The 23,040-nt window shown below is 49.3% G+C and overlaps 1 protein-coding gene and 1 long non-coding RNA gene across 14 annotated transcripts; one reads left to right on the top strand and one right to left on the bottom strand.

Moving 5' to 3' along the window:
- The first annotated feature begins 1,955 nt into the window (after positions 1 to 1,955).
- Positions 1,956 to 9,997, top strand: LOC121103462. 2 transcript variants are annotated; one of them, XR_005835699.1, is made up of 3 exons: positions 1,956 to 2,389; positions 2,721 to 2,864; positions 9,101 to 9,997. It is a non-coding gene; the product is annotated as an uncharacterized LOC121103462 (long non-coding RNA). The 2 variants fall into 2 exon arrangements; XR_005835698.1 differs by lacking the exon at positions 1,956 to 2,389 and having other exon boundaries at positions 2,478 to 2,864.
- Positions 4,179 to 21,085, bottom strand: LOC103677259 (zinc finger protein 304-like). Of its 12 annotated transcripts, XM_040633750.1 has the most exons (8): positions 20,742 to 21,085; positions 19,915 to 20,057; positions 17,636 to 17,777; positions 15,260 to 15,424; positions 12,712 to 13,182; positions 9,496 to 9,534; positions 7,534 to 7,660; positions 4,179 to 6,728 (listed from the first exon to the last, which is right to left on the bottom strand). In XM_040633750.1, exons 6-8 carry the CDS (start codon positions 9,508 to 9,510, stop codon positions 5,410 to 5,412), a joined length of 1,461 nt encoding a protein of 486 aa, XP_040489684.1. In that variant the 5' UTR covers positions 9,511 to 9,534; positions 12,712 to 13,182; positions 15,260 to 15,424; positions 17,636 to 17,777; positions 19,915 to 20,057; positions 20,742 to 21,085; the 3' UTR covers positions 4,179 to 5,409. The 12 variants fall into 12 exon arrangements, 10 of the variants coding, with proteins under 10 accessions (XP_040489684.1, XP_040489683.1, XP_040489688.1 ...); XM_040633749.1 differs by having other exon boundaries at positions 12,712 to 15,424; XM_040633754.1 differs by lacking the exon at positions 9,496 to 9,534 and adding an exon at positions 7,157 to 7,296 and having other exon boundaries at positions 12,712 to 15,424.
- Positions 21,086 to 23,040: the final 1,955 nt, after the last annotated feature.

Here is a 23,040-nt window from a genome sequence, read left to right as displayed (position 1 = left end):
GCCCTGGAAGGGTGGTGGTCGGGTGTGCGAGGGGAAGCGCGCCGTTCCTGTGGGCGTCGCATGTCGCCTAGGTGCGTGGCCGAGGCCTGACGGGTGGCTCGCCCGACAGAGAACAGACGGTGGCGTCTCGAGCCTCCTGTAGAGCGTGGCGGTGTTTCAAGGGGCTTGTTCTGCACTTTCAGGGGCTATGTGAATATGAATATAGAGGACTTTCTTTGGGCCTTAAAAGCCTTGAGCGGCAAACTGATGAGCTCCCCAAGTATCGTGGATCCCCGCTAGTCCCCTGATCCTAGCGGTGCCCCGTGTGCTGATCTGCGTCGTGGAGTTCCCGACCCGTGTGGCGAGCCATGATGAAGGTGAAGACAGGCTTTTGGTCAGAACATTCCTCCTGGCGCCCGTGCCACCGCTCACCTCCGCTCACCTCTCGTGCTGAGTAGCCACTTAGGCTGCAACGTTGCGAGTGGGCAACGGCCTCTTTTCGGTGTGAGGCCACTGGCCCCTCGGTGGGGCTGGGCAGGGCCCCCCGGGGTGGAGCGAGGGGCTCTGAGCCAGAGTGCGGCTCTCCTTTCCGGTACCACGGGGTCGGGCTCCAGCACCCCCTGCCCTGCTGTGAGGGGCTCTTGGCCTCTCCTGACCCCGACCCGACAAGGGGCTAGCGAGCACCGGTCGGGCTGCCTCGTGGGGGGAGCTTCATGGGCGTGGTCCCAGAGTGGAGCAACGGGCCGCCCCACGGCAGGGGCCACGGCGTAGGGAATTCGAGGATGCGAGGCTGGGGTGTAGCCCTAGGCCTCACAGGATCGCTCCCGGGTCTGCTCTTGAAACTTGCACGTTTTCTTGGCAACGCAATTGCGTTTGAGGTTTTCTCCGCCTGTGAGCGCGCGTTCCTCTGTGCTGGGCAGATCTCCGTGTGCCTTTCCTCCCCGTCAGCGCCCACGTCAGCGCCCACTCTCTCACGTCTGAACAGACGACCCACTGTGCAGCCCCCCCAATGGAGGCTGGCTCCTGTGCGGATGTTGTCCTGGGCTCTCTCCACCGGCTGGTGGCGTGTTGGGTGAGGTCGGCACGGTGGGGCGCCGCGCTGCAGGCGGGGGGGGTGCGCGCGTGGTTACGGGACAGTGCTCCAGGGCTGGGGGCTGTGGCTCGAGACGTGTAGGGGTCCTTGAAGGACAGTGCGTGTTGTGGGTGCCTGGGGCACCACCCATTGTGTTTGGGGGTCTTTAGGCCGTGAAGTGTCCTGGTAACCAACTTGTAGCGGGTATGTCCCCAGTCCATTAGTGGGCCAAGCTCCAAGGCATCGCTTTTACCACGCCCACTGTGGGTTCCTCCGCGTCCATTCGCGATGGCGACCATGTGTGCGGGCAAGGACGCGCGCCCACCGCACCTTGTGATGCCGGAACGCGGGTCGGGTCGCGTCTACCGGTCCTGGCCCGTGGGCACGCCGCTTACAGGGACAGGGCCTTGTTCTGATTTTCGTCCTTGCAGGACGCCCGCCTCGACGAGTTCTCCTGGCGCTCTATGCCTGGCTTCTGAGCCGCCAGCGGAGCAGCTTCGGGGGAGGGGGCGCCCGCGCCTCGGCACGCTGGCTCACTACAAGTGCGAGAAATCCGAACGTGGTTCCTTTGGTTGTTTGCTTCGGTCTCGGGCATAGCAGCTTTCAGCGATGAAACGTGCCCCGGTAGGCAGACTCCCACGAGGGGGCGCACACCGTCTTAAACCAAGCACCGGCCCGGTCAGCCCCTTAAGGCCCTTGTGTGTGCGCCTCAGGGCGGCCACACGACCGCGGGGCGGTGATCATGGTACTTGAATGCCCCTATTGTGTTTTGGTGGTAGTTCTTGGGACTCTGGAGAGGTGGTCACGAGTGACGGGGAATTCGGATCCTAGGAACTGCATTGCGGGCTCCACTACCTCACTCTCGGCCGCAGACCATGGTCCATGGAGGAGGACCCGGGGGGGGGGAGCGGGTGTCGGTCGGTCCGGAGGCGGCCACTGCTGTGACCACCCCCTTGCCTCCAGGCGTCCCCTAGCTGAGTGTCCCTGATGGGCCTGAGGTGCAGTTACGTAGAAACTCGTCCCATGCCGGCCCTGGATCCCGCAGCCGGGCCCTGGTTGACGAGGGATGGTGGTGGCTTTCGTCTCCTGGAGCCGGAGGTGGGGTTTTTGGGCGTGCTCGGGGGCGTGGTGGAGTGAGAGCGTTTGCGGAGAATGTTTCCTAAACGGAAGTTGGAAGAGGAGGTCCCGTTACAGCGGTGTCCTCAAGGAGGCCCTGTGACAAGGTGCTGGTGGCCTCCCATGACCCACTGAGGCAGCTGCTGGGTAAACGAGGTCTGGGTGTTGGGGCGTACATGGCTGTGAAGCTGGAATGGAGGCAAGATCATCAGGATCCGGCAGGTGAGGCTCAGGGTCATGGGTGGGGGGGAGCCCGTTTGGGTGGGGGGGAGCCCGTTTGGGTGGGGGGGAGCCCAACGCGCTCCCCGGGCGGTGCGGGGGGGGGACCTGTAAGAGGGTCCTGCGGTCGTGTTTCGTGGTCCTGCAACCAGGTCGTCCCCGCCCCAGGGGCGTCGTGGCGCCTTCGCTCCGCGGCGTTCGTTCGCCCTCATGGTTGTCAGTCTTCGGCCATCTGCCGGGATCTCGCCCTCAGAGGTTCTCCCCTCCCCATTCCATGGGGTCCTGGCCGGCTCTCCCCCACCCCCAGCAGGGTCTGCTTGCACCCCCTTTCTAGTCCCAGGCTCTCCGTGTGGAAGTGGAGTGGCTTAGCGGCAGATGTTCGTCCGAGAAGGCGGGGGGTCCACTGGGCCCTCAGTCTCCGTGAAGTTGCAGACGCCGGTGACCCCACCCACTACACAAGCTCACTTGCCTTTGGAAGGTAAGGATTTCCGTGTGTTACTGTTAGTTCTGGAGACAAGAAGGCGCTGGGGGAAAAACCAAAGAGCCGAGGCAATAGGGAAGCTGAAAACCATAACCACGAAGTTGCTTAGGGGCGCCTGGGTTTGGTTGGGCTTTATATCCCCTCCCTTGGTATTGCTCTCGGTGTGGTGAGATCGAGCCCCCACGTCGCGCTCTTCAAGCAGCTCCTCCCCCTCTCCCCTCTTTGCTGCCAGGGTGGCTCTCAGCCTTTGGCGCGCCATCTTGTGGGGAACCTCTGTGCTTAGGAGAGTCAAGCGGAGGAAGAAATGTGCAGGCTTTTAGCGTAAAAGGGGCAAAGCCAAGTTAAACCGCTAGCGGGAGCCACAGGACCGTGAAACACAAGGAAAGCCAGAAGCCAGGGAATCGCAGGAAGAGGGAGATTTTGCTGGACTGGAAACTAGGTGTTCCACTTTGAGTGAACACGAGGGGAACCTGTGCATGCCGGCTTTATCCAGCCTACATTGACCACACGAACAGGTGTGTTTTTATGCCCCCAGAGAATTTCTTTCCCTTTAGTGCAGGTAAACCACCCATGGAACGGAGAATTTTAGGCTTATGGGTTTGAAGGATTTTTTTAATGCATGAGAAAGTTTTGGTCTCAGATGTGTAGTTGCATGTGCCAAAACTACCCACATTTATAAGGACTTTGAAGAAACCCCCAGGGAGTGTTATTTTAGTTCAAATATTTGAATAAGGATAATTCATTACACGGAAAGAAGAGCACTCGAAGATTGATATGGTCATTAGGGAATGGTGACTGCAATACCTGTGAAGTCTGGCTGGCATGTAAATCTCTAGGGTTTTCGCGCGTGTGTGTGAGCGAGCTGTGTCTTGTTGACAGGCCTTAAACTCCGCACCAACCGAAAATCACATTATGAACACACACTAAAACGTGGATGACGTGAGGCGCCAAGTAGTTAAGCAAAGGCATTTATTAGATGGCAGAATGTTCCCAAGGGCACTCAGAGGTTAGCTCCCAAGACTTAACGGCAAGTAAGTGCTTTAAACCTTTCTTTAGAATGTGGAGAGGGCAGAAGTTACCTGATTGAAGCCTACACTGATAGTTAATCCTTTATCGTAATATTTTAAAATATTTGCTGTTTGTGCAATAGTTGCTGAAAATATATAGACCATTTTATGGCACATTGCGGTGGGCAGTTTTGTTTTTATGTTTGTAACTGGAAACTGGGAAAGATTTAGAAACAAGGGTTGGATTAGTCCTCAGTTTAATAGGGAGAAAGCTAACCTTTAAACACACAGTCAATAGCACAAATGAATTTATTGTGGTTTATTTTTTTCATTGCACTAGCAAAGTTCTCCAACACTTGTCTTGTCTTTATCAGCATTCAGAGCAAGTGCAACTGGCAAATATTTATGCAAGGGAGAGGGGTACGGGTATATCAAAACATATTTTGAGAGGATTCGTGCATTCCCACTAAGCTTACCTGTGACAGCCCACAACACAAGCCAGAAAACCTATTTGTGAGGTGAACGGATGAACAAATAACAGTGTATCAGTTCTTCAGTTAAAAAGTCCCACTAGTCAATGCTGATAAGGCAACTTTAAGAGGAGTACCCACATTAAGATCCCCATATATGATAACCTTTGCCTGGGAATTCAGACCAGAGACACTAGAAGATGAAAATACTTATGGTTAAAATTTACTAGAGTAGCTGCTGTTGCTTTTTTATGGCATGCCATGTAGAAATGGTTTCACATAAAAATCTGCACCTCTCTTGGGGAAAACTAGGAATTTTGGGGAACCCTGGGTTTGATAGCTCTGCTGTGTGCTAGCTGGGAAGCAATACCACAGGAGTCCACCAGCATAGGTCCAAGGAAGGGGTGAGCTGTAAAAATCACATACCCACTGCCCTCCGAGGTCTGGACTTCTAGCTGTTTTCAACTCTGCCACAGCCTTCTTTGAGTGAGAGCAAGGGAACTCTGGCCACAGGAGCAGTTAGCTCTGAAGGGCCTCAGAATTTCTGCAAGAACCTTACTGTAAACCAGCCATGATGCCTGGAAAGTGGGTGTAGGCAACACCACCCCCAAGTTTTGCCTAGGTGTCCTCACTGCCTATATCACTGTTTTTGTACTCCATGTGGTTCCTACCTTGAAGCCTGGACTCAGGGACACTAGGCTTCCAAACATGGGGCCTGCAATGTGAAATTGAAAAGATGCATACTTCTTCCCACTGTCTTCTCAGGGAGACCTCTAGACACACAGAAAACCCTGACATCTGGATTACAAGATTAGTGACACAAAAAGCACTGCCCTGTACAGTCTCCTAGGAGGCTCTGGGGCCACAATGTAATAACTGAGGTCTTAAACCACAGTGACTCCTACTCTGTGCCCCATGATATGATCTATCCCCACTGATGCATACCAAGTTGGGACACCAGAAAGAAACTTGCACTGACAAATGTGGCCCTAATGCCCTGCTGCATGTTCAGACACATGGTGTTGGTGTGAGGCTTCTCTAATATGTTGCCTTTAATCACCTGGTTCATTCCCTGCTATCTTCACCTCCACTGTGAACTTTCTGGTGTCGAATGAGGTTAGTCCTCCTGCTGAAGGCTTTCGCACATTCAGTGCACTTGTAAGGTCTAGCGGGGCTGTGAAGTTTCTGGTGGTCAATCGGAGCAGACCTTTGGCTGAAGACTTTGCCACAGTTGCTGCACTCCTCAGGCTTTTCTGGGGTGTGAGCTTTCTGGTGCTGAGTAAGGTGTGTGCTCTGGCTAAAGAATTCTCCACATTCACTGCACTCACAGGGTTTTTCTCCGGTATGAACTCTCTGGTGTTGAGTGAGGCCAAAGCTTTGGCTAAAAAGCTTCCCACACTCATTGCACTTATAAGGCCTTACTCCACTGTGAACTCTCTGGTGCTTGATAAGAGTGGAGCTTTGACTAAAGAGTTTCCCACATTCACTGCATTCATAAGGCTTTTCACCAGTATGAATTCTCTGGTGTTTGATGAGGCTGGGGCTTTGGTTAAAGAATTTCCCACACTGACTGCACTCATAAGGCCTTGTTCCTGTGTGTACTCTCCGGTGTTTAATTAGGTTGGAGTTGGAGGTGAAGAATTTCCCACACTCGCTACATTTATAAGGCCGTGCCCCAGTATGAATTCTCTGATGTTCACTAAGGCTGGAGCTCTGGCTAAAGAATTTCCCACAGTGGCTGCATTCATACGGTCTTTCTCCAGTGTGAATTCGCTGGTGCCGAACAAGTGTGGGTTTGTTACTGAAGGCTTTACCACATTCTCTGCACTCGTAAGGCCTTTCTCCAGTATGGACTCTCCGGTGCTGAACAAGTATGTGTTTGTAGCTGAAGGTTTTCCCACACTCACTGCACTCATAAGGCCTTTCTCCAGTGTGGACTCGCCGATGCTGAGCAAGTCTGTATTTGCGACAGAAGCCTTTCCCACATTCACTACACTTGTAGTGCTTTTGTCCATTGTGAAAAGGCTGCTCTGCACAGCTGCTGTCCTTCGGTGGTGTCCACTGGCTGTGAATGAGCTGGTGCTGGAGGAGGCCTGAGCTAGCAGGGAGGGGCTTTCTTGATGTGTGGGTTACACAGCTCCTCATGTTCCTGCTTAGGAGTTTCTCTGCACTGTGCTGCTTCTGATGCTGGTGCACTTGGCCCTGTGTCCCACAGAGTTTCCGGCCAGGGTTTGTTCCCACGTTCTCAGCTGGACGCAAACTGCCTTCTGAGGCCATGCCATACTCCTGTGCATAGGCCTTCTGGGTAGAGTTTATCTGTGACCTTCCTACAGAAATGCTCTGCTCGGAAGGTGCTGCCTCATCCTCTGCTCCATGCCTACAGCCTGAAAGCAGAGAAGTGAGGAGCTCTGTAGGAGGAGGTTGACCCCACCACAAAGGTGTCTGACATTTGAGGGGGTAACACCAAGGGATCAGGACAAAAAGGAGCTTGGTGGGAGGGGGTAGTGTGAAGGAGAGGGCTGTGTCACAAAACAGGGAGGACTCACCATGCAAAAGACACACAGATGGGGTATACCGGGGGAGGAGGGGCTGGGTCCACAATGCACTTCTTTGGAAACGTGTTTGGGCTACTATTTTAAGGGTATGGCCACATACAGACTGCACGACGCATTAAGTGTAGGCCAATGCTGGAGAGCACAGCAGAAGGAGCAAGGATGAGTGGAGACCCCAATGAAGGGTAGAAGACAGGGGAGAGATATACTCCTAGGTCTCTTCTCAAGGGCAATGTCAAGAAAGGGGAGGAGCCTCTGACCTTGGCACTAAACAGTGTTGAGCCTGGGAACATGACAAGTTCCAGACAGGATTCCCAGCTATATATCACATCCTCCCCTTTTGGAGTCATGTTCATCTCCCAACTCCAGTTGGACAACAGGGAATTGAGAAGATGTAAGCCTTTAAGGGAAAAGACAGGACAGCTAAGTGGGCAGCACTGGTCCAAGGCAACCAACCCCAAAACCATCTGATGCAAAAAAAGTATCCTGGAAACCTTTACTCAAAGAGTTTCAGAAACTGGGGTCGTTGGAGCTGTTTGTGAAAGGAGGTGTAGTATATATACCCCAGCCTCAGCACTCAGAAAGAAGAGGAAAGACAGACCAGCCTGGGACACTGGGGTTGGTGTGAGGGCCTTACCCAGTGACGTGACAATTGCAAAGACCTCCAGCATCACATCACGGTACAGGTGTCTCTGAGCCTTGTTAAGTAGCCTCCATTCCTCCTGGGAAAAGTACACAGCCACATCCTCAAAAGTCACACCACCCTGTGATGATGGGGACAGTTATGTCCATAAGCAGCCTCTCTCTGCAGGACCCCATACCTACCCCAAACCCAGCTCACATTCATTCGCTCCCTTCCCTGCTCATTATCTTCCCTAGCTCTCTGGCTTAAGCAGTGGTACCCAGTTTCAACAAATGGGCAAGTGGTCAGATTAGAGCCTTCTGAACTCTGGGCCTGAGATGCAGGACCCCCCATCCCTTTCCTGCAAGATAGCGGAGAGTCCCCAGGATTGTGTTGGCCCTTAACCTTCTCTCAAACTCCTACCCATGGGACCCATACCTCCGTCATACATCTGATCCCCACCACTACTTAGCCCATAAGACTGACTTTTGTCTGTGTGTGGCATCTAGGAAGTGCTTGCTGCCAAGTGTGATAATAAATAGCCTCTGGTCCTGTGCAGAAGGAGCTTCTTCTCCACCTGACCTTGTTCCTGGCTTAGACCACATGCAGATCTAAATACCCTTGGTCACACTGTGCCTCTCTGTTGTACATTTTGTCTCTTTGCCACTTCACCAGGTATAATCTCCCTCCCAGGAACACACTTTTGTAAGTTGATCTTATGACCTCCTGACAGAACCATCACAAAAGCCTGGCTGGGTATGAGTGCACAGAAGGGTGATAAGTAACAGTCTGACTTTACCAACTCACATCCATTATTGCTGTTTTTTGTGTTCACTCCCACGAAAATCTGGCTACTGTTGGACTTTCCCCTCCCCATACATCCCTCTACATTGCTGCTCCTCTGTCTTGTCCATCTTTGTGCCATCCACTCTCCACACCTCTCCTCCCTTGCCCAGTAGCAGTACCACTGTAACCTGAACATGCCTCCTCCTATATCAGATCCAGAGTTCTATCTTGATACATACCAGATTCCACAGTGTGGATGTCTCGAGAACTGCATGACCAGCTGTCCCTTTGTCACCTGTATTTGGGAGACTCAACATGGCCAAAACCTAATTCCTTGATATTCTCACCGAAAGGTATTCCTACAAAAACCAGAGTCACTGTGACCTGGTCGGCCCTACTTTAAAAATGAATCCATGGGCACGTGGCTGACTCAGCTGGTTAGGCCACTGCCTTCAGGTCATGATCCAGGAGTCCCAGGATTGCTCCCTTTGATCCCCCCTCGTGTGCTCTCTCTCAAATTAACAAATCCAGAGGCGTCTCGGTGGCTTAGTTAAGTGTTGGCCTTCAGCTCAGGTCATGATCTCAGGGTCCTGAGACTGGGCTCCCTGCTCAGCAAGGGAGCCTGCTTCTCCCCCTCCTGCTTCTACAAAGTTAAAAACAAAAAATCCAAAAAGGTAAATCCAGAAGCCAAATATTTCTCCCACCTCCACGTTTACCACTTTAGCCCAGCTACCAATACTGACCTAGACCACTGTACTACCCTCGCTAATGATCTCCTTGTCTCTCTCTCCCCCAGTCTGTGGTGTACTCTATCACCAAGGGCAGCTTCTGAAGACCTGAGCCAGCTTTGGTTTTCTCCTCTGCGTCAGAATTCTGTGGCTGCTACCATCACTGTCAGAACACAACCCTGACTCAGCTCCTTGCCCTCTGTTCTCAACAGACGTAACAGAGACCTATGAGACCTAGAATGTTCCCCTAAACACTCTCATGTCAGTCTGACCTCCAAGCCCAAGGCTTTGTACATACTGATACCTAAGACAACCTTTCACACCTCACCCTGTTGCTTGCCAAAGGGGAAATCTCTCTCCATATAACCTCTGACCTGGGCTTAGGGTCTTATCTAGAGTCTCTAGACACCAAGGACAGGAAGAAAAGTGGCAGCGAAAGAGTTCCAGGACACCTGACACTCACCGGTGCAGGGTCCATAAGTGCTTCTGCTGAAAGCAGAACCTGCAGGAAGAGCAGGGCCATGTTAGTTTAATTCCCATCAGGGATACAAGGTGAAACACTTAAATAATTTCACATAAAGCTGAAGGAGACAAAGACTGCATTATACAAGAAAGTTGAAAGCATTACAGTTATGCCCAAAGCATGTGTGCATCCTCAGGAATGTCTTTCTGGAAGTGGAGAAAAGGAGCACAGAGCCTGTCAGGGTTGTGCTGTGTTTGAGTAACATCCCTTAGGGCAACAAGAATAAGAGATAAATTATGTCCAGGTTTATGTGTGGATGTGCTTTCTGACCCTTCCATTTTATTCCTTATTATTCTGATTCTTCCTATGCCAAAAATAGATTCTTCCTGCCAAAAATACATTCTTCTCTTCCTATACCTTGTAGTTGGTCCTAATAGCGGGTTAGGTATGTGACGCCTTATTACTTCTTTTTCAAGTTTATCAATAAATGTTCAGAAAGATATTGCAAATATATTTTCTCCTGTGCTACAGAACTAAACCAAACTCCTAGTTTACTTCGATTTTGCCTTCAAAATGAATCTCTGCTAAAGAGGTTGTTGCTGGCCTGCCAGTAATAAAGGTGCTTAGGGCAACTGAATGTCTGGCTGTTTCAACTTAAGAGAAAGGAAACCAGCTAGGGCTTAACCTCTGTTCCATCCTCATTATATAAAATACTTTGAAGCATTACTTTCTATCCTTACAAGGATTGAATGTCTGCCTTTCTAAGCAAAACATCTTACTTGAGATATCCTATCATCATGTCCTCCTACAATAGTACCACAGGCAAGTAAGAGTAAAACCACTTAAAAAGCAAAAATTTTGTGGGTGTACTGTATAAAAATTTATGGTAACATTAAGTGTGCGTTTGAAAACATAAAACTAGTAACATGGCACAAAGATTGGATCAGAAAGTGAAAATGTTAATTGAAGTACAGTAATTTTAATAAACCTAAATCACAATTTAGGAAAACTGTGCATCTTTAGACAAAAAGAATCTTTAAAAAAAAAAAAAAAAAAAAAAGCCAAACAAAGAATATACGTAAAGGAGACTAATGAGAAAGAACGAACAATCTTGTGACAATATTCATAAGAGAAAGAGTACCCAAAACAATGTGGAGAAAAGAACACACACCTAGATTTCATAACAAACTGGAGCCAGAAAACCCAAACCCAAAGCTACCAAAAGATTCAAGGCAACCAAAGCCAAAACGTTTACATTATGCATGTTATTAAAGGATGCCCAGGCACACCTGGGTGGCTCAGTCCATTAGGCGTCTGATTCTTCTTGGTTTCAGCTCAGGACAGGTCATGATCTCAAGGCTGTGAGAGATCAAGCCCCACCTGACACTGCTTGGGATTCTCCACTTCATGCTCTCTAAAATAAATTAATAAATCTTTTTTAAAAAGGATGCCCCATTTAGAGGAAATATTCAAATAAGAAAAGACATGAAGGTCCCAGAAAGTAAGAGGGAACAAAGCAGGAACAATCTCTGTTTCATCATGAAGATGCATGCTTGGTGTTACCGCAAATACAAAAGAACTACAAATTAAGTGTTTTAGAACTTTAGGAAAAAAAAACAAAACACTTTAGACGTTCTAAAAATGACAAGGTAATGTAAGTAAGAATAAACATTAGATATCACTTTAGCATGCAAGAGTAATTGTTCCAAAAGATAACACTATAGAGCTGTTCTGGTAAGGAAACTATTGGCACAGAAATTAGAGTGAAAAAACTAGAGCTCATAAAGTAGGGCACCCATGGGTCTTGATGCTTCAGTGCCGCTATGGAGCATTAAAATAGCAACTTATAAATTGCTTATAAACAAATTTAGACCTCCGCTTTCAATGATGCACACAAAAAAGTAATTCTAGCTGGACAGGCTTAGATGGGAAGACAAAAATCGCATCTCATATGACGAGTTAATAAAAGAACAGATTTCTCAAATCAAAGCATCACAGTAAAGAATCCCACTACATTACAATAAAGGGCTCCTGTTGTCATAAAAAATGAAATAATGAGCCACATAGCTGAGCAAAAATGACACAAATTCTTGAACCCTTCATAATTATTAAAATAAAATTTTAATACCTAATAAATTGAAGTCTTGGTTATATAAACAAGAATTCCAGCAAGCACTTTTTAAAAATGCAAATGTAATGGTAATCATTAAAGCAAAACTCACTAAGGCTGACCTTACAAGCCTGACACTGCCCAGTGCTAGTAAAACTGTAGAAGTTAGTAAATACTGTAAGCTGCTACAGGATATAGATTGGTAACATTTTGAAAACCAGTCTGGCATTATAAATTCAAACCTCTGACTACTTATAGAAATCTATCCTTAATATGCATATGCTAGACAACTGTGTGCTTGTATATCCCAGAACATGTGGCTATAGTAGCAATGTTTATAAATGCAGCAAACCAGGGGCAACCACCTATAAAGACTTTTATGTATTCCTACCACAGAATACTGCACAGAAAAATGGACGTAAAAAGTTAAAGCCACAATATACTATTGTGATGTGACTGTGATGTCCGTCCTTTCATAGAGTGTTCCAAGACACATGGCAACAAACTATCAAGACAACAGCTTAACTTTGGAGACTGGGATAATTGTGGAAACACTTGCACAGCTGGCTCCTGGGGTCCTATTTATATCCCATTTCTTCACTTGGCCAGTGTGAACGTTAATTAGAATGGAGTGGTCAGGCCGGCAGGAGGAGCTCTCAACCCTCCCACACGTTTTCATTCGCAAACTCAACAGAAGACTGGTGGACCCTACTATGAGCTACTACTTTACTAGCCCTGCAACAGCCCAGCCAAAGAAAAGCCACCATACTTACAATGCCCGCTTTGCCCCAACGGGCTTTGTTTACAACAGCCCTTTCTAAACCTGCCTGGACTGCAATACTCTTGCTATTCCCGAATTAAACCCAAATAAACCCAACTGTCGTGGTAAATAACTGGCCGTTTTATTTTTTAAGGTTAACAGTAACAAGTATTAATTTTACAGCTGGTTACTTAACTGCACGTGTACATCATGTACAAGTCTCTTCAGGCAGGTCTTATTTCAAAATGTGGAAGAGCAAGGTAAATAGGACCGTACCAAGACCAAAACACTACATTTTAATGCAGAGTAAGAGCGGGGTGAGGGCCCAGAGAAACGCGGCCCTTACCTGAATTGGAATCGCCACGGCAGCTGCGGGGAAGAGCGTGGCACCGCAGGCTTTAGCCCCGGCGACAGCTACGTTGATGCTCAGAGCAGCCGGCGCAGCACGTCTGTCTTCCCGTTACCTCAGGCCCGCCCAGCAATCCAAAGCTTCCGACCGCAACAGAACCAAGTTTACAAGATGTCGCCGGAGGCCAACGCCGGAAGGCCCGCCCAGTCGCCGACCTTAGGGCGGAAGTACCTCCCCCCGAGTCCCCATTGGCCCAGTAAAGGTGACGCACAGCGCACTGCCTTCCGGGTAATGTAGTTCTGACGGAGTCAGAGAGGTCCAAGAGGGTCTCCATTCCTGACCTCAGGGAATTGTCCAGGCCCACCAAGAAAGGCGCTGGGTAGGGATGGCTGCAGGCTTTGAGGAAGGGGCGGGGCGGGGCTCCAGCTTCTTGGGTCACACCCAGATTTCCATGGAATGTAGTCTGCACTGAGACATACGTATGATTTCACATGTTCCCCAAAACTACAAATGGTTACTCAGATACAAAGTGCATCCACCCACAGCTGGGACCTAAAATGCTCTTAGTGCTTTCCAAGTACATGTTACACTGAAACTTCAGAATCAATCGTAGGAGTTTTTCTGTTAGAAACAAGCTAGAGGGGCGCGGTCAGATAAGCATCTGACTTTTGCTCAGGTCATGCCCTTGGGGTCCTGGGATCGGCCTGCCCCAGGCTCCCAGCTCGGGGGTAGTCTGGTTGACATGCTCACTCTAAAATAAATCTTAAAAAACAAACAAACAAACAAAAACCGTAGAGCTGGTGATTATATCCAACCCCTTACTCCATGTATTACATTCTTTCTTAGATTCTAAGACCCATCTGAAAAGAGTGAGTGACTTACCACATGGGGAAAGGCGGCTTACGAACACTGCGACACAGAAAAGGATGAAGAGAAACTGGACACCTCACACACAACAGTAATGTAAAACAGTGCCAGCGTTATGGAAAACAGTTCCTCAGAAAAAATGAACATATTACCAGAGGATTCAGCAATTCCGCTTTTTGGGGATATATGCAAAAATAACTGTAAAGCAAGGTGCTGAAGAAATCTTCTTTGAAAGTAAGGTGTTAAAGAAATATTTGTACACTCGTGCCCATAGTAGCATTATTCACAATAGTCAAAACAGGTAGAAGCAACTCATGGTCCATGGACAGATGAATGGATAAAATAAATGGATAAAGAAAATGTGTCATACAAATACAACGAAATACTATTCAACCTTAAAGCAGAAGGAAATTCAGACAGATTCACACACAAGATACAGCATGAGTGAACCGTGAGGAGGATACTATGCTATATGAAATACAACAGTGGTTTCAAAGGATCGGGGGAAGGACAAAATGGCGAGTTGGGCAATGAATTTAACAAGATGAAAAGAGTTAGAGATATCCATTGTACAAGGTGAATGTACTTAACATTCCTGAACTGTACCCTTAAAAACAAGATGGTAAATTTCATGTGATGTGTATTTTATCACAACTTTGAAAATGAAACTATATATTAGTTTTTTTTCCAGTGCTAATTTAGAACACACTTTCGGCTGAAATCTTTCCCCATCTGCTCTATTCACGAGGTCGTTTGTTCCCAAATGCTGAAAAACGTGGGAGGTACCGAATGAGGTGGCAGTCTTGGCTAAAGAATTTCCCACATTCCCTGCACGCATGATGCCTTTACCCAGCGTGAATTCTCTGATGCTTAATGAGATTGGTTTGTACCTAAATACCTCCCCATGTTAGCTGCACTTGTGAAGTTTCCTCCACTGTACATTTTCTGCTGACCAATGAAGCAAGGCTTTCTAACAAAGGCCTTGCCATATGCTGAACTCCTAAAACCTCGGCCTGGTGTATTCTTTGGTGTTGTTAAGTCCAGCTTTTTGTGTAAAGAATTCCCCACAGTCTCTGACGCTGAAGGAGGTGGGACTTTCTGAGGAAGGTCTTCCCACATTCATGACACAAATAAGGCCTTTCTCCAGTGCAACTTCTCTGCTGTGTAAGGAGACTGGAGTTCTGTGTGAAAGACTTCCTGCAGTCACTGCACTTTCTACACTATGAACATACTTCCTTGTAGCTGGTAAGTGTGGAGTGGTACCTAAAGATTTTCCCACACTGGCTGCACTTAAAAACCCTTAGAGTTGTACCTAAAAAATGTTCCACTTTCGCTACACTCTTAAGACCCTTCTGCAGTGTGGACTTTCTGGGACTCTACAAGCATGTCCTGTGGCTGAAGGCTTTCCCACACCCACTGCACTTACCACCATTTTGTCCAACTTGGTGTCCCTGTGTGGTTTCCACCCACTGTGAGTGGCTGGGAAGGGGGGAGAAAGACTGTGAAGTCCTCTCCACGGCCTCCCTCCATGCCAAGGTCTTCTCTGCCATATAAGCTATGTGGTCCAAATGAAGGCCTCCCCTCATCACTTCTGGAAGGATTCTCTCTAATTTGATGCTTTTGGTGCCAGACATGCTTTCCCCCACAAGTGTGCAGGCCTCGCTCAGGGTGTGCTCACCATGCTCAGCCAAGTGCAAAAGGTCTTTCAAGAGCAAGCTCCACGTCTCCCAGGGCTGGGACTTCTGGATGCATGGGGCTGGCTTTGGAGTCCTGACCTGTGACCCTCCTACAGAAACACCTTGCTCTGAAGGGTCCTCCTCGTCCCGGGCTCCATGCCAGCAACCTGGAAGCAGAGAAATGCCGGTAAAGTGCCTGCTGACTCTGTTGGGAGGAGGTGGCCCCATCGGGAGTGTGTGTCGGACACACGCACGGACGAGGCCGCGGGACTGCTGACGGGTGAGGGGGACTGAGGACAGTGAGAGGAGGGTGTGCTCTGCAGAGCTCTGCAAGCTCCCAGGATGGGAAAGCCCTGACTCTGGGGAAGGCCACGAGGGACGGGGAAGTGCAGGGAGGAGAGGTGGGCTCCCCAACTAGCTCCTCTGCAAATGACTGTCAACAAGGCCAGAGCTGCTGGTGCCTGGTGAGCACTGACACAAGACTGGGTCCAGATGCAGAAATGGGTGATTGCAACACAGCAGCTGGTGTTCAGAGACTATTTAAGAATATGTGCAGCCCTCCAAGGAAGCAGTGGAAGGGAAAAGATGAGAGCCCAAAGTCAGAGTGGAAATATTAATGGGAAAGAAAATGTAAAAATGAGGTGTGGCCACTGTCCCAGGCATCACACGATGGTGGACACAGGACAGATGTTCCCTGTGAGGGCCACATTCTTTTGAGCCTCTCCTGATGTTGCAGAAGTAATGTCCACCCTGTCAGGTACCCGGGGTCCTCCTATTGCTCAATGTGAGCAACTACCTGGGCCTGGAAGAGGCCAGTCCTTGGGGAAAGACGGGGAAAGGGAGTAGCCAGCACCCACCCAGAGTGACCCACCTCACAGCGACATCCCACGTTCTAAATTTACAACAGCTTCAGAGGAAGGTCTTTAAAAAAACAAACAATCCAGTGTTCCCTACAAGTGGTGACCAGATCAGTGCCTGAAGTTCCTGGCACAGGCAGGCCCCAAAGTATGTTAAAAAGAGGAATGGAGAGGCCTGGGGCGCAGAGGTTCCAAGCACAGAGAGAGAGGCGCCCGACCATGGACGGGCAAGGCAATGGCACTGAAACCCCCAGGCCCACACCGGAGGCACTGCTTTGGCCTTCTAACGTGCCGGTCTGCGCACTCAGCCCCAGCGGTACACTGCCAAGGCAACCCGCATCGTCTGCCCCAGTCCTCCACCAGAACCAAAGTCCCCGGGCACCAAAGAACAGCTCTCAGTTTCAGTATCTCCACCTAACTCTGTTTCCTGCTTTAGCTCATCTGCAGGGACCTGTGTGGGGATCTGACGATCTCATAAGCAACCCTGACCTTCTCTCACCACCTGACCCCTCATTCAAAGCCCCAGACTAGCAATGCTTCTGGCTGATGCCATTTGCCTCAACTACGCTACCAACGTGAATGAAAGGATCCCAACAAGGGTCACCAGGAAACCCTGCTGCGTCCACTGAGGGGTAATAGGCCCTGTCCTGCTCTGGTATCTGGTCTTCATTGTGGAGGCACCTCAGCATCCATCTTCTGTCCACTGAGAAGGCTTTACGACCTCCCCCCTTCACCTCACATGCACAGCCCCGCAACACCACCATCCAGGCGCCCAACTGAGACACAGATTTAGCCCCCTCCTTCCCTTACCTTGTCCCTAGTGGTGCTACCACCATAATATAAAGATGCCTCCTCTGAAATCAGACCCACAGCTTTACTGGGGTCCACAGGCCAAGTACTATATTGTGTGTGGTTGTCTCCCACTGAACACTAAACTCCAAATCTTTGGGTCCAACAGCCAGCTAACTGGACACATCCACTCAAAAGTCTCTGGAACATTTCTGACGTAGCCAAGAACGGATTCTTCAGATTTCCTCTGAAAAACCCCTTCTACCACTGACTTCCCACATCCAAATTGATGGAATATCCATTCTTCCAAACAAGGCCCAAAGCCATGGGCCTGTTCCTCATTCCCCGTTTCCACATCTCCCAGCTCCCTCTCTCTCCACATCAGAAAACGTGGGCAACTCTGTGCAGAACGCATCCAGAAGGCAGCCCCACCTCCCTCCTGTCTGACCACCACCAACAGTCACTTGGAGTGTCTGTCTAACCCGGTCTACCCTCCACTCTGTAGCCATGGGAATCTGCTACAATCTGGATCAGTCCACCTCGCTACTCAGCTCCAAACCTTCCCTAGGCCCTGCTGTCCTCAGATTAGAGGCCTAGAACCTAGGGCTGTCATTTGAAGCCTGATCTCTGTGTGCCCTGACCTCTCACCCCACCACCTCGCCACCACACTCCCTACCCCATCACGTATAATAGGAATGGGAAGCTTCCTAAACAACCCCAGCTAAGTCTCACCTGCAGGCATTTGAACACTCTGGATCTGTACCCAGGATGCATATTACATCTTATCCAGTTGGCTGTCAGCAACGGAACTGATCCATGGAACCCAGATTGAGTTTGGGACCCTGGGCTTTGTGGAAACACAGGATCATCAGTCCTGAAAGAGAGAGAAGAATAGATGAAGATTCTCAGAACATCACCATTTCCTATATTGAGTCGCCTAAACCACTCAGGTGACAATCAGGGTTGGTGAGAGCCTGGGACATCCTCTACTCATTGGTGCAGGATCTAGAAGCATCATGGGACCTTGTGGAAGGAGGGAAGCCATGAGAAATGGGAACCATGGTAGGATCCTATAAGCTGAGCTGAACCACGGTCCAAACTGAGCTCCTCAGGCCTCAATGCTGCCTCTGCTAGCTGTGTGATTCTGCAAAGACAACGTTCCTGTGTGTCAGTGTCCTTATTCCATAAAATGAGAAGACGTTTGCACCTCGGGGCTGATACTGATGCCACACCTACGAAGTACACACCATGTACCAGCTGTCGCTGGCCACAGCATCGATGGTTTTGCCTGTTTTCAGTGGAAGTGAAGTGGTAGAGTTTTTAAAAATTTGACTGTATTTCTCCCACTTTTTAAGGGTTTAAGCAGATGTGATACACAAAACTTACATCACAAGCCAATACTTAAAGGTAAGTTAACATTTAAACCAATCATTAAGTATTTGGATAAATTTAAGTAATTCAGTGCGTTTGTTTCTAATTGCCTGTCTATGTGTACGTATCTGGAGAGTGGTTACTTTATCAGTGTTCAAAGGGAGGCACTGAGCACTACTAGTCCTTGTACTATAATCCACTGAAGACAGCATGCGGGAAGCCCTTGACCGGACAGTGGATGGGAGGTGAGGCAGCAGTGCCCTGGTCAGGGACCCAGCTGCTTCACGAACCCCGCTGACCTCTGCCTTGTTCCATAGGGAGTGGTCTTGAAGGTCTGCTTAGCCTACAAGGCGCAGAAGCTATAGCAACTCACGCCTCAGTCTCCGTGTCAGGCCAGCGCCTTACTTCACCTGAACCTCCCTTTCTACATACACAGGCCAGAATTCAGCCTACAGCAGGACGGCTCCTCTCTGAAAAAGCATCAGGGATACGTGCCCACCTGTGCCCGGCTCTCTGGTCTCAGGCCTTCCAAACCTCACTGCAGAGCCCATCTGAAAGAACAATCTTAAGAGTCTCCTTCTTTAGGGGTGCCTGGGTGGCTCAATCAGTTAACTGTCCAACTCCTGATTTTGGCTCAGGTCATGATTTCAGGGTCCTGGGATTGAGCCCCAAGTCAGGCTCCATGCTGGGCATAAAGCCTGCTTAAGATTCTCTCTCCCCCTCCCTCTGCCCTTCCCCACCTCTATAAAAACAACAACAAACTTCAGATGGTCTTTCACCTCTGTCCTTTTACTCACAGACATACTGGATGCAGCAGGAAATCTTGTCGACTCTATATGATCTATCCAAACTCTTATCACAGCTCTCCTCTAGTGCCACTCCGTTCTAGCCCTACCACAAATTCTCCTGGATCTATTGCAGTGTCCTCCTCATGGGTCTCCCTGCCTCCATTTCCTATTCATCATTCAATAACCTCAATTAGGTCCCTGGAACCAATTCCAAGAAGTGTGTGTGTGTGTGTGTGTGTGTGTGTGTGTTGGGGGGGAAGGGTTCCCTGAGGTTCCTTACACAATACCAAGCAATTTAAAAGAAAAAAAAAGAAATTATTATTTTGGCAGCGGCGGGGGGGAGGGTGGTGAAGAGCAGAGGGAGACAGAGAGAATCTTAAGCAGACTCTGTGCTGAGTGCATATCCTGAGGCGGGACTTGATCTCATGACTCTGAGATCACGACCTGAGCCGAAACCAAGAGTCAGATGTTTAACCGACTGTGCCACCTGGGTGCCCCAACACGAAGCAATTCTTAAAAGCCAGCAAGATGTCCAAGCAGTCAATTCAATTCTGATACTATCAGGAAATAGCATCAGATTCACAGGTTAAGGGTTCAGTCCTAAACGAGTGCACCCCCACCGTCCTACCGCCCACCCCCCCCCCCCCCCCCCCGCCATTTCGGATGCCATTTGCAAGCCAGGCTGTTACTTGTGATTCTCACTGACTGGTTAAAAATCAGAGGTTCTTAAGACCCCCTCCATAGGTTTAACTGATCTGCTGGAATGGCTCACAAAACTTAAAAAAAAAAAAACAACCACCAAAAAAACCATTTTTCTTGCTAGATTACCAGTTCATTATAAAAAGGATATACCTCAGGATAGCCAGACGGAGCCCTGATGCATATGGCCTGCTATGAAGACAGGGCGCAGAGTGTCCATGCTCTCTCCAGGTGCACCGCTCTCCTCAAATATCCGTGTTCACCAACCTGGAAGCTCTCTGAACCCTGTCCTTAGGCTGCATTACAAAGCAGAGTAGATTAAATCGCTAGCTGTTGGCTATTGGTTCAACCTCCAGCCCATCTCCCTCCCCCCAAGGTGGGGAGAAATGGGAGGGGAGGAACTAAAATTTCCAACTGTCTAATCACATGGTTGGTCTCCCCCACCCCCCACCTCCCCGCAACCAGCTTAGGTGCTTCCAAGTCACCTCATTCATAGAGCAAAAGACAACTTTATTACTGCCAACACTTAGGAAATTTCAAAGTTTTTGTAAGCTGTGAGTCAAGAAATATGGACTGAGTCCAGATATATATGAGAAATATATTCTGGTCATCTGATGGAACAAATACATATTTTTTTGTAAGTCACCGCCACAGCCCTCCCATCCCCGACCTCTTGCGACCTTCCGCGGACCCCGGCTGCCCACGCCGCCGCTGCAGGCGACACTCCGCCTAGCCCTCTGTTCCCCGCACACACAGGAGTCCCGGTCCCCCCGCCCCTGGTCCCGACTCAGGAGCACCTACCGGGACAGCCCCCGGCCGCGCCCCACCGTACGGGTGGAGCCAGGACTCCACGCCGGGGCGCCCTCCGCCCCCGCCCCGCCCGCCCGGCTGTAAGGAGCTGAGCGGGCGCCCCCCCATCCCGGCTGCAGGGCTCGGGGCTGGGGGAGGGCGGCTGAGGGTCCGGGGGTCGCAGCACCCACCTGAGCCGGCTTCATCGGCGCGGCCTCCGCCAACGACGCCTGGGAAGAGCGGGGCGGGGAGCGGCGGGCGACCGGGCGGGGACGAGGGCGCCTCGCAACCGCCTCCGCGGCCGGGACGACGCCTCTTCTGAAATTTTCCGTCCACTTCCAACTAACCCAGGGTTCCCCAAACCCTACGTCAGCCAAACCGCCCAAGAACGCGAAGACGCCCAACACCACGAGGACGCCGCCGGAAGTCCCGCCTCACACGCGCACCCGCGGGAAAAGGGCTCCGTGCTGCGCTTTCATTGGCTTAGCTCCCACCCGGGCTTGCCGCAGAGCCTTCTGGGTAATGTGTAGTTCTCCGGGGGCTACCCGCCGTATTTGGGAGCCAGGTCCTTCCTGACTTCGGCGATGGAGGCCAGGGGACAGCATGGGGTGCACTGGGCAATGGAGTTCCTAGGTTCCTATGATGTAGCGTGGGGTCGCTGACTCTTAAAGAGGTATACCCAGATTTTCTCCGAGTGCAGTGTTGAACAAATGCCAGAAAGAGAGATCTGTTATTACAGACTCTAAGAAGCACAGAAGTTCCCAAAGGCCACACAACCAAAGGGACATACCATAGTATTGTTAAAAAAATAAAATTCAACCAAGTAATTTTGAAGATCTAATTGGCTTTATTAAACCCCTTATCAATCCCATTTAGCAAATAGAGGAGAGCTCTGAGGAGTTGTACAAAATGGAAGATTTTATAGGGAGAAGGTTGGGGCAAGGAAGTTGGCAAGAGAATTGTTCTGGGCAAGGCAAGGGAAAGCATGCAGATGACCTCATGTTCCTTTAGGGGATGGAGAGGGCCCATGTGACAGCTTACTTCATTGGTGCTTTTCAGAAAATTCCTGACTGGTTAAGACTACAAATCTGGGGGAGGTGGAAATTGCAATTAGATTAGGTATTAAGCCCCAGTTTGGGGACTCAGCCTGAATGACAACATTTAGGGCCTGTGGTTTTCTTTTTTACTCCGTAATAACACTCAACATCCACTCATAGCTCTCCATTTACCTTGTTGCTTGTCAAATACATGTTGACTGAAGTTTTGGAGGCTGTTTTATGACCTTCAATATGCTAGCTCAGGGACAAGAAAGAAAAGACCCTAGACAGGGCAGGATGGGGAGTTGGAGGAGGGATATATATCTGGCTTGGATAAATCAGTAACTGTGTTCGAACTAGCAAGCAACACTTTTATTGAGATAATATTTAATACTTCATATCTTAGATATTTTCCATTTCTTAGCTTTAAAAATAAAACGGCCGGTTATTTTGCAAGCAAAAGATGGGTTTATTCGAGAACAGCTCAGAATTGTAACCTGGTACAAGCAAACTTTGGCGAAGTCATGGGCAAGTCTGGAGAACAAAGACGAAAATCTCTCTTTTATAGAGGAAGGGAGTGGGTGGGGCTGTTACAAAGTGAAGGTCCATTGGAGTCAACTGGGAGTTGTAATTATACTGGCTTCTCATTGGCTGGGCTGTTCCAGGGGTGGGTGGAGAAAGAAATGTTTCTTCCTCCTGATGGAATAGTAAAGTAGAACGGACTTGCAGTGTCCACCTTTATTCTTCCCCTTGGGTCTGCAATTGACAACTAGTGCTGGGAGGCCCCTGCTGGCCTCCTGAGTCCATTCTAAATCATGTTTTCTTTGATTAATTTTCTCTCATTTAAGAATCTGAAACCTATCTGAAAATGAGAGCAACTTGTCACATGTCATTCCCTGCCAAAGCAGTGTGTGCCCTCCAGTCATGGAAGCCTGCCCTGTCTAAAAGTAATATAGCTACTCCTGCTTCTTTTAGTGTTTACATCGTATATTTTTCTCATCCTTTTACTTTTAATCTGTCTAGATATGTCTTTATATTTAAAGTGGGTTTCTTATAGACGACACATAGTTGGTCTTGTGTTTTGATCCACTCTAACAATCTTCCTTTAGATCGCATTTAGACATTCAAAGTCATTAATGATATAGTTGGATTACTAATCTACCAATCTACCACATTGGTTATTGTTCTCTATTTGTTGCCCTTGTAATTTGTTCCTATTTTTGTCCTCCTATTTTTTCATCCTTTCTCTCCCCTTTGTGGTTTTTTTTTTTTTTTTAAGATTTTATTTATTTATTTAACAGAGATAGAGACAGCCAGCGAGAGAGGGAACACAGCAGGGAGAGTGGGAGAGGAAGAAGCAGGCTCACAGTGGAGGAGCCTGATGTGGGGCTCGATGCCATAACGCCGGGATCACGCCCTGAGCCGAAGGCAGACGCTTAACCGCTGTGCCACC

The sequence above is a fragment of the Ursus maritimus genome, unplaced genomic scaffold (genome assembly GCF_017311325.1).
Source record: "Ursus maritimus isolate PB19 unplaced genomic scaffold, ASM1731132v1 scaffold_19, whole genome shotgun sequence".
In the NCBI taxonomy this organism is placed as follows: domain Eukaryota; kingdom Metazoa; phylum Chordata; class Mammalia; order Carnivora; family Ursidae; genus Ursus; species Ursus maritimus.
This window is presented reverse-complemented; position numbering and strand designations above follow the sequence as displayed.

Coding starts and splice junctions, on each gene's coding strand:
- LOC103677259 (XM_040633745.1), bottom strand. CDS start 9,572: ATGGGAATTAAACTAACATGGCCCTGCTCTTCCTGCAGGTTCTGCTTT. Junction 8,614..9,495: donor CACTTATGGACCCTGCACCG/GTGAGTGTCAGG, acceptor GGCCATGTTGAG/TCTCCCAAATACAGGTGACA. Junction 7,661..8,543: donor CATCCACACTGTGGAATCTG/GTATGTATCAAG, acceptor CCATCATCACAG/GGTGGTGTGACTTTTGAGGA.